General features: G+C 48.0%; 1 protein-coding gene across 3 annotated transcripts in view; it reads right to left on the bottom strand.

The window, feature by feature from the left end:
* CREB3L1 (cAMP responsive element binding protein 3 like 1) overlaps positions 1–10,879 on the bottom strand; it is a 45,196-nt gene continuing 34,317 nt past the window's right edge. For 2 of the 3 annotated variants that reach the window (XM_032113587.1, XM_032113586.1), the window contains exons 8-12: positions 9,900–9,968; positions 7,500–7,599; positions 3,364–3,484; positions 2,668–2,911; positions 1–2,269 (exon numbers count right to left, since the gene is read on the bottom strand). In XM_032113587.1, the coding sequence (XP_031969478.1) occupies positions 2,233–2,269; positions 2,668–2,911; positions 3,364–3,484; positions 7,500–7,599; positions 9,900–9,968 (571 nt within the window). In that variant the 3' untranslated portion in view covers positions 1–2,232. The remainder of the gene's footprint in view (positions 2,270–2,667; positions 2,912–3,363; positions 3,485–7,499; positions 7,600–9,899; positions 9,969–10,879) is intronic. The other variant, XM_032113588.1, reaches the window with a different exon arrangement.

The raw sequence follows: 10,879 nt of genomic DNA, 5'->3' as shown, positions 1-10,879 counted from the left end.
TGATGCTGCATCTTTTTATTTTATTTTTATTTTGCTTCATAAAGCAAATGCAGAGCAATTGATAGAAGGAGGAGAAAGGGTGGCTTGAAAATAAAACAAAACAAAACAAAAACCACAAAAAAAACTAAGAGGGAAGAAGCAGCTGCTGGAGTATAAGTGGAAAGTGAGCTGCTACAAGAAAGAAGTTCATAGATGCCAAGCCCGCACTAATTCTTAATAAAATACAATACTGAAAATAGGATCTGAGAGTCTCCAAAATACAATATCTTAAGGGATCGGCAATAATACAAAATAAGTTTCATTATGTACAAACGAGTTCTGCTCTTGATCTCTGTACAACGGTGGGAGTGGGAGGCATGGGGACATGCTCAGTGAAGTGTTGGGGTGGAGGAGGGCGTGCTTGGACCCGGCAGTGGTTCTTTGTGCTGGGGTGGAGGTGGAGGATGGGGAGTGCAGTGGTATCTGGTGACCAGCGGGTCCTGTGGGGAGAGCAGAGCTGTGCTGAAAGCCTTCCTCTTCATCACCCCACTGGCCACGCATGCACGGCTGCAGCTAGCTGTGTCCAGATTTTCCTAAATGACTTTGAGGGGCAAAACCAATTTTCAAAAGGGAGAACAGAAGGATGTGAGGGCCTTTTCTTCACTTCTCTCAGTCCTTGAGCAAGAGCCATCCCATCCTTCCTCTACAGGGAGCATTCTCCACTCCCGGCCTGGGGGAAGAGGAGAGGCTGGGGCAGTGCAGAGTGAGTCCAGGGTGCTTGATGAGAAACAAGCAGAAGAGGAGCCTGCTGGGAGACCTGGCAGAGTGCAACCTGCCACATCCCAGATCTCCGACACTCTTATCCCACATTGTCCTTCCATCAAATGGCAGCTGAGGGAATGGAGTGAGGAGACACTTCAGCCTTTTCGCAGGGCTTTTGCTGGAGAGGAAGAAGGGTCAGAAATGGGTGTCTGGGTGCTAAAGAGGATGGCATAGGCTTGAGGTTACTTCAACACCAAGCTTGGCAAGTCTGGCCCAAGAGGTGGTATGGCAAGAGTTTGCTACCTTTGGTGTCAGCATTTAGAAAGAAGAGGTCTAAAACTGTCTTTGGTTGTCCTGGCCAATTCCAACATGCCACCTCTTTCCTGACAGATGTACCTGTCTCCAGAAATGCCAGTAAGTCCTCAGTGGCTTTCACAACACTATTGTGCACACAGAGGATGTGAGGGGAATGATGGTTAATCTGACAGCCCTCTAAAGGGTTGCTTAGCTCTCTCTGCTGGTTCCTAGGAACACCCCATTTGGCATGAAGCAGAATCAGGGATGGAGAGCCGGGATGGGGGTTGGGTTATGGGAATGTGTTTCTCTCACTCACTCTCAAAGGGGGAGGCCTGCAAAATGGAAAGTGAGAAGGCCACTGACCTGGTTAGCACTGCACTGTAGGGCCCAAGCTGGGAACAGAAAGAAAAATACCACCCCTGCCAAAACTGGGGTGCTGAGGGTGGGGAAAAGTGGGTTGTGAGGGAAAGTTGTTCTCTCTTTCAGAGCTCTGGTCACCCAGAAGCTGCTGGCTAATTTTTATGGTGATTTATCTGTCTGGGATCTCTCTCCCCCACTCCGTTTGTGTGCAGATCTGTGCAGATAGTTGGTGTTGAAGTTACGTAGGCGTGTCCATCAAGAGAAAACTAGAGCAAGAAAGAACTAGGTTTTCTCTCAATGGAAGCAGAAATATACTAACATATGGAGGGCAAGGAATGAGCTCAAACTCTCCAGAGCCATCTCTCCAGCACCAGCATCACCCACTCCTAAAACCCTCAGGCAGGACAGTAAATCCAGCACTTTCTCTCTCCTTCAGGTGCATCTGATGTAGCCAAGGGGTACACATGTGGGGACAGCCCCCTTGGTCTGGAGGCTTTGGGGAGTGAGCTGAATAGTTTGTGGGCTTCCCCTGATCTCCCTCCACCTCAAGGTGAGCCCACATCCATAGGGTAGTGCTCATTTAAGCAGGAGGTAAGGCCAGGAGAAGAGGGAGTCTCAGGGCTTCTCCAGACACTTATTGCTGGTTCTGGCAGTCCTGTGACTCCCCTCAAAGAGATCAGCACTAATGGGGATGGTGGGGAAGGGGAGGAGCTGAACCCAAGGCCAGTTTAGGAGTGTCTAAATGCAGTGCCCTCTCCTGCCAAGTCCCCTCAGTTGCTTAGTGAGGAGGGAATCCTGCAATCAGACAGATGAGGCCTTGAGGTCCAGCAGCTGCTACAAGAATTCAGTTGTCTCACTGGAGCTTGTCTCCCTGAGGAAAAGAAAAGACAAGGCATCAGTCAAGGTTCATTGTAGCCTCCTATGCAAATTCACCTCTCTGTGTACCCAGCTAGCTTGCTCTGACCAGGATGAACTCCTTCCACAGGGCACTAAATGGAATGCAAACCTGGGACCACTTGAGTCATCCAGCCCTCCACATCTTTATACAAGTGGGACACTGCTTTATGGATGAACTTTTGCTCTAGAAAATGAACTTGTTCTTATGCTCCCTGCCAGCACTGGCCTCCTCCAGCCAGTGCTCTTAGCTGACTACCTGTCCCGGGCGGCCCCGCTGTCCTTAGCTTGCAGCAGAGGGGACGGACATGCCTGCTGCTTACCCCCAGACACCATGCTGTGCTTTGGGCTCAGAAGGTGGCCCCACCTACTTACCTCTCATGGAATTGCTCTTTGAGGTGGCTGAGAGGTGGGTCAGTTTGGTTCTGGTCAGGGCCCCCCTGGGTTTTGCTCAGATATTTAGTCGTCTCATGTGTCCTGGCCAGATGAGGCCTTCCCTCCTCAGACTGCCTTTTTTTGGCCTCCCACCCCTCAGGATGGTCCATGGTTAGGAAGGAGCTATAGCTCTCTTCTAAGGAGCCAGCACCCTCATCATAGAAAAGGAGGCTCCGTGACTGAACTGGAAAAAAGGAGAGCATTGGTTAACAATGAGGACAAGGTCTCTTGCAATGGGTGTGGGTCATGATGGTGGTTCCAGCACATGCTCACCCAGCCTTGTCCATGTGTAACTGTGCAGGACACCCTCCTCCCCCCAGCTTCAGGAAGCAAATGCCCCCCTGGACACACAGCCTCTTCAGAAGACAACCAGTCTGCTCTGGGACTTTTCCCTCACGTTCCTTCCTTTGACACTTGTCATGTTTTGGGACAACGGTTAGCACAGAATGACAACAGGCCCAACAAGGAGCTGTTGTGAGAGTTTGTACCACCGACAGATCAGGAATCTTCCCTCGCCACAGTCCCAGCATATGGCGTAGGCACAGAGGCGAGGATGCCATGCCTGATCAGGGAGTGTTGAGAGAAGAGCTGGAAATGGTTTGACAAGTTGACATGGAAGAACCACATTAGACTCACTCTTACTAGTTGTGTAAATGTCTGGTGCTGGTGTTGCTTTCACTGTCTGTGATGCTGAAGAGAATTCAGGGAGACAGGGCATCAGGGATCCCAGGATCAGAACGAAGCAGAGTGCCAGCACCTAGAAAGGAGATCAGAGTCAGTGCCACGAGCCACGAAGAAACACTCCCCTCACAGCACACCAACATGAGGCTGTGTAAGAAGATCTGGTCAGGCTGACAGCTGGGTACCTGTGGTCCCCCAGAGAGGGAAGGGGCTTGCTGTGCTAATCTCTGTTGCACATTCAAGAAGGGAAGTCAGAAACTTCCTCTTGTTGCTTTATTTGGGGTATTTCCGGCTCTTTTGTGAGAACTTGCCCATCCTATTGAGGAGAGATAGTGGAAGGCATAGCTGAGAAACAAGCTGGAAAAAAGAGGAGACTCAACAGAGACAAACTCTGCCTTGACCAAAGGGAACCCAACCATTGGCTTAGCAGGAGCTGTTGTGGGCTGTAAAGAAAACAAACCCACAGGAGAAATCTGGGAGGTACCACACACATAGCAAAGTGAAGCTACTATGCATGCAAGGACAGAAATGACAGCAGAACTGCAGTTGCCTAATACCTGATAGTAAAGATGCCAAATTGCAGGAAAGGGTTAAATTTATGCTTGACGTGTAGCTATGCAGGACCATGTGTTAGTGCCTCCTGCTATCAGGCAGACGAGTCAGAGCTACTAGGTAGTGATAACAGGAGAGAGGTATGTGAAATCTCCCCTGAAATCCTCCTCAGGTAGGCCTGGGCCTATCTGGAAATTCTGCCGTAACAGTAAAGCTTCAGAGTGAAATGCCAGTGCTGATCGTAAGGGACTCTATAGAGCTTAGGGAACTGCCAGTACAGAGGAAGAAAGGACACAGGGGAAATGGAACAGAACCAATTTATTGAACACTCATGCACTATGCATGGTCTGTAACCACCTGCTGCCAGCTCAGTGCTCAGACTGAGCAGCCAAAGAGGCAATGCGTCTGTTGGTGATTTCTACTACCTATGTATAAACGAGCTAATCTGACCTGGATGGACGCCTGTGGAGACAGCCAGCAACTGCTTGACTGCTTTTCAGAAGTCACCTATTTTGGAATACCTGTCCCTAAGTAATGCACAGAACCTGGTACATCAAGGTAATTTTGACCACCAGTGGATTCCAGGAGATGTGGAAGATTGAATAATAACATGGGGATACTATATTATGTAAAGAGGGATTTTAATTGTCCAGACTCTTCGTGGCTGGTTTTAAAGTAAGGACATTAAATGACGACAGCATAGATGCTGCCTAAGCATGGCACATGAGGCATTTAGAATCCTTATTCCACAAAAACAGGAAAAAATAAATTCTGAATAGATGTTGCTTGGAATTATCACAGCCAAACACACAACTTGGAGAAAAGTGAGCCAGCCCTGTAAAGTCTGTTCTTTCCTTCTAAAACAAAACAGGCTTTTTGGGCTGAGAAAGAGCAGTATACTTAACATCTTGCTTTAACATGGCTTTCAACTGAGGCTTTGCAAAACAGCACTGTTTTTACTCTGTTTTGTTTCAGGTTAAGTCTGATGCTCTGATTCACTTCCAGTTCAAACTCTACAACACTTCATAACAATAACTCTTGCCTTGATTCTGAGTAACATTCAAGTCACAGCTTTGGATCATCTCATTATTTGACCTCTTAAAATGGAGGGAAATTAAGCTAGAGAAAACTACTGCAAAACCATTTGGAAAGGTGGAGGCAAAATTAAAAAAAAAAGACATACTGAGAGTGTATTTATCAAATGGTTCACTGTCAAACTGTGAGGCAGTAGCAGATGGAGTAGCAGAGAGATCTGTTATGGATCTGGCAAGATTCAACATTTTTAAGCTTGACTTAAATGATGGACTGTACCAAATCTGCAGATGGGAGAGACTACAAGCAGACTGGATTTTGGTCAATATTCAAATTCAGAATGATCTTGAGCTTGGGAAGAAGTGGTCCAAGAGAACAGTGGGAAGATCTATACAGACCAATGTGGAGACCTGCTGAGACCTCTGAGGTGGGCAGGGGAAATACATCAGTGGCTACATGTTTCAGCTGTTCTACAGAAGAGGATCTGGGAGTTAAACTGATGCATAAGATGGGTCCAAGTCAGTGTCACTTTGCAAAGGGCAAATCTCAGCCCAAGCATTATGAACAGGCTTTCTGGCTGGATTTGTACTGGCCTTCAGGTGGAACACTATGCCCAGCTTTGGGCCCTATACTTCCAAGAAGATGCAGGGCCATTGGAGAAAGTCTGGTAGAGAGTTCTGGGAACAAGCAGTGATTCAGTAACAGCCTTCGAGGGAAGACTGAAGAAATTATGGTGATTTAGCAGAGCAGACTGAAGGAAGTTGCTTGAAAACAAGAGTTTTCAAGTATGTAAAATGCAGCTGCACAAAGGGAGAATAAACAGATCTTGCTTACAATGGGCAGAAGAAGTTCTAATAGGCTTAAGCTGTTGCAAGGAAGATTGAAATCGGATAGCAAGAAAGCTTTATCTGGGAAAGATAACATAGCACTGGAATGGTTTGCCTGAGGAGGCTGAGGACTGCTCACCACTGGAGGCCTTCAAGAGCTGGCAGTACAAAAATCCAGCAGCAATGACACACAGCTAAAGAAGGGTAGCCTGCTCCACTCCCATGCTGCAAGACACGATGATTCTACATATCTGTCAGGATAAGGAATGCTGTACTTGAAAATGGAAAATGAGAACTCAGAGGCTTATGAAAGGAACTGGTCAAAGATAGAAAAGCAAATTACAAATTCTTGAAATGCTTCAAAGCTAGGAAGTCTGAGAGAGTGGGTGTGTGGGCTGGGATGCCTGCAACAAAGGGAGCAGCAAGGAGACATAAGACATTGTTGGGAAGCCGAATTAGATATTTTATCAGCCTATAGCACAGGGAATGTCTGGAAGGCACCTCTTCTAGACTTGTTTATTCCAGGTAGTAGCACTGAAGAACTGCTGGAGCCAGGGGTGCTCTGATGAGCTGCTGCATTAAGGAGCAATGAGTCACTGGGCTCAGCTGGGTCACACCCAAAAATGTGGAAAGAACTTGGGAATGAAGACAGAGAGCAGAGAAAAAAACAGTCAGTCATTAAAATCTGATCTGACATGGGGGCAGCAAAGAGTAGCAAAAGTTTGAGCAGATTTTGAAAGGAGGAAGTGCTTGAAATTACAGAGCTGGGGCTCTGGAACCAAGGAAACTCATTGAACCAGGACCAGAAAACAATCCCTCAGGACACTGAGGGTGCTGAGAAAGTGGGGCAAGTACCTCACCATCTGTTTGCATTTTGTGACTGCTAACAGTACAGAAGTGATAATCAGATATAGATAACTAACTCTGGCAAATTTGTCACGAGCAGCTACTATGACAATCCTGCAAAGACATCAGAGGGGTGAAGATTTTATTTTTACCATGGATCAGAAACTTTCCTCCTGGCAAAAAAAATGAGATGAAGAACAACCAATTGACTCTACTTATGGCTACACACTGGCATGCCCTAAAACTCATCAATGAAGCAAATATTTATTAACCATGATCCTCCACTATGAGGCAAACAGGGATTACCAAAACAACAGACAACCCCAAATTATTATGGTTAGTCAAAAGGACAAACAAAGAGAATTCCAGCTGGATTTAACAAAGCCTAATGTGCAGGCATAGCAAGAACAGATGCCATTTCTTGCTGATAAACACAAGGTAATGCCCACTGGGATGAATACTTGGACTGTTCCTCTGCCCTGCTGAGTTAAACATTAAGCATTACCAGCTCAGCAAAAGAAAACTGCCCATTACAATGGAAGCTCATTGAAGATTTTTGCTGAATGGATAATAGCTAATGAAAAGCAAACAAAGTGCTGTTTTGCCCAAAGAACAAGGCAGTGAAAATGCAGGAATTATTCTAATGTTGTTGCATAAACAACTGATGTATGTACGTATGACACAGGACACAGCTCTGGTGACTATAACACAAAAGGAAGGAGCAGATGTAACTGACAACAGAGCTGGGCCGCAGGGAAGAGGGCAGAGACAGGCAATCAACAAAGCTGTCTGGAGAAGCATGGCCAATAAGGAAGATGGAAATGAAGCTTATACCATTAGACAGGTCCCAGTCTGCGTGGAAGCCATTTTATAAGGTCTGGAGACTTTCCCAGCTACCAGAGCCTGAAGCTTCTGTAACTGCTGTAGCAGAGTCCTGTGATAGGAAACAACGCATATCAAAACTTAATAAGGAGGTAGAAGCCAGTAAGTGAGCCAAGAATAGCACTACCCACTCCATATTTTACCCTGATTTTCCCTTCTTGTGAAAACAAGTATCTCCCCTTTGCTGTGTATTTCCTAAGTCCTCTGACCAAACAGGCTTGGAAAACAAGAAACAAAAAAGGATCTTACCAGTGGGCCCACTACCACCTTCACTGCACCTACCCACTATTATGAATGACCCATTAATTTAGGACTCCGGGGTGCCTCAAAGCCCAGACAGTCAATTCCCAGAGCAGTGGAGAGCCAGGATACCATGAAAACCAAGCTTTCGCATGGAGGCTGAACTTCGTAGACGGGTCAGGCCTTTAGAACAGGCTTGCCTGCTCCCAGTTCACTCAGAGACACACACTCTGAAGCTTGACCTGTGCCCCAAACTGTGGTGGAGAGAGAAATAAGAAATGGTTGTGATCCCCTCAAGCTTCTTCAGTCTTGGCAAATTCTGCAGAGGGATGTAGGCAAAGCCAAATCTTGAGTTCAGCAGTTAATTCATACTCTGACTGCCCTGGTTGGAACACATGCTAACGTCTCTCTGCCCCATTTAACTGTTCATGGGCATCTGCACACATAACACAAAACAGTGGTAGGTGTTACCAAGAGCTACTGAACCCTTCACTGAGCTGGTGAAGGAATCTGGGATGAGGGAGACTACAGAGCACACAGTTCCCAAGAGTTGCATATTACTGAAACTGAGCCTATTGCTGACTTTCCCTCTGGGAGCACTGACTGTTTTACACAAGTATGTTTGAACTTTCATAAAATGCCAGGTCTTGGAACCAGGAGATTGCAGGAGAATCCCAGCTTTATCCCTTTCCAAATCCTGTTTTGCTCCCTGTACATGTGGAGAGAAGCACAGAGTGTCCCACTGGCAGTGCTCAAAAACCAAACCAACTTAGAAAGAACACAATGTGTATTTCGGGAAAAAAATAAAAATCTCTTGGCTTTTAGGCCAGTCTCCTGATTTTTCAGGGTGGGGCTCACACTTTTTCAGCAGCAGGGCTGCCCACACTCCCAGAGAGACCAGGGGGGCAAGCTGTGCCCCATGCATGAGAGCAGCAGTGCAGCTGTACCTCTGGCAGACAGGAGACCTCTGGCCCTCGCACACCTCAGCCAGACCCTTCCTGGCAGCCCCCAGTCCCAGCACCAGTGGCAGGCCTGGAAGCCAAGGCCACTGCACTCATGTCATGCAATGGGAGGAAGGTGTGCAGTAGAGCATCTAGGAGTACTCCATGAGCTGTCATGGCAGCAGAGGAGTGGGTGAGGAACTGGCTCTCTGGCTGTGGTTCTCCCCTTCAAGTCGAGCTGATATAAATGGGGCTATAGACACAAGCATCCCTGCAGTTTACCCTGCCCTTGCTCACACCTGTTGTGTCCCGTAAGATGGGGCAGAGCTGGGCCCTTCTCCAGCTCCAGCTGCCCATCCCCACTGCAGGGGTGGGAGTCTTCATTATTTGCTTCCAAGGAAGCAAATTCCCCATGTGATTGGTTGGCCAGGTCTGCATATTAGAAGCACAAGTGTTCACCAGAGCCTTGAGTGAGGAAACCCAGAGCCTTGGGTGAGAGAACTTTGGGGCTGTGGGAGCAGCTTGCTCCTTTCAGGTGAGCAATAGCAGCAGATGAGATAGAGATTCTCTGGGCTCGCTATGCCCAAAAGAGGCTGGGAAAGGGCTGGGACACCACATGCACGAGGAATTGCCCAGGATTTGGTGGGAGTTGGGATCTCTACTTTTATTTAGAAGAATGGGCTTTCCTTGTATTCACCAAGTCTGTTCAGTTTTCTCAAGAGTAACCTGAAACAGCCACAATATGCCCAGGGCCCTGTATTCCTCCAAAGAGCCCAAAAGCAGAAACAGTGAGTCTGAGAGGCTGTTGTGAGGGGCCTCCCTTAATGCATCTGCCCTGGAGACAGACAGAGCCCTGGAGGGGAATGGAGAAGGCACCACGAGCCCAAAGGATTGCAGGGAGAAGGATGAAGAGATATGGGAAACATGCCTTCCCTCCCTCCCCTCGCTGCGGAGTGTCCTGGCATCCCAACACAAACATTCCAGGCTTGCTAACCAAACCCAGCTGCCTCATTGCTGTCATGGGCTGAAAACCAGCACCTCACCAAGCAGCATCCATCCAGGAGCTGGGGGAGCCTGCTTTTCTCTTCCGGTCCCCCTGCTCCAGTGCTCCCGACTTCCCTTCCTACCCACCCTGCCCTATCCACAGAGGGTCAAGTCTAGCTCCTTTTACCTGTTTGCATTTTCTAAGGTCTCCACTTTTTTCCAGAGTTCATTGTTTTCTGTTGTGTATGTCTCGACCCTATGGGAATAAAAGCCATAGCCAGTTAGTCACAAAGGCCAGACAGATTAAGACAATGCAGTCCTTGCTTTTCATGGGGTATGGAGGCTCAGTGGCTTCATCTGTCACCTACAGATATGGTCCTGGAATCAAATGTTACTTGGCCCACCTGATTGCAGCCAGCCCCAGTGGAGCAGGGATGAGACTGCAGGTGGACAGTTACAATGTGACAGTTCCCAGTTCAGGGTCTCCTGAGGGTTGGGAGAGACAGTAGCACCTGCTTACAGGCAGGTCAAGTCAGGACAGACACAAAGTTATGCAGACATTTCCATCACTTCCAAACCCCCCTAAGAAGCATGAAAAAGGAGGAGGGGGACAAATTCAAACCTCTCCCACTCATTCTGGGAACCTGCCCTGGGCTCTGCGCCCCGGCTGTGAAATCCAGACGGTTCTGTTCAAACGCTGGGCCAGCTCCGACTGCAGGCACTTGAGGGCAGCAGAGAACCTGTAGGCTCCTTCCCACAGCTTCCGACGGGAAAGTGGTTAGGCTGCAGCTGGGACAAGGGAAGGGGAGTGCCTCCAGGTCGGGAGAAAGGCAGACCAGAGACACAGCCTTATCCTGCTGGAGGTTTGCAGCACAGCCTTTGAACCAGGCGTTCCGTGCAAAAACTGGGCTTGCAGCAAAAGTGTCAAACTGAATGGTGAAGGCCCAAGTACAGGTTTTGACAAATCAGCTTTTAGTAAGCCAAGCTGACCAAAGGCATGTTCTATTAAAAAAAAAATCACTGAATGCTGCTTTTGGTTCACATTTAAACCTGGCATTGTTTGAAAGCCATCTGTCATAGCAATGCTCTAGCGTAACAAACTGCTGAGTACATACAGGCAGCACGGCAACATCTGGGGAGGAGGCCCCAGCACCAAACACCCTGGAC

This window comes from Corvus moneduloides, chromosome 6 (assembly GCF_009650955.1).
Source record: "Corvus moneduloides isolate bCorMon1 chromosome 6, bCorMon1.pri, whole genome shotgun sequence".
Taxonomy (NCBI): Eukaryota; Metazoa; Chordata; class Aves; order Passeriformes; family Corvidae; genus Corvus; species Corvus moneduloides.
This window is presented reverse-complemented; position numbering and strand designations above follow the sequence as displayed.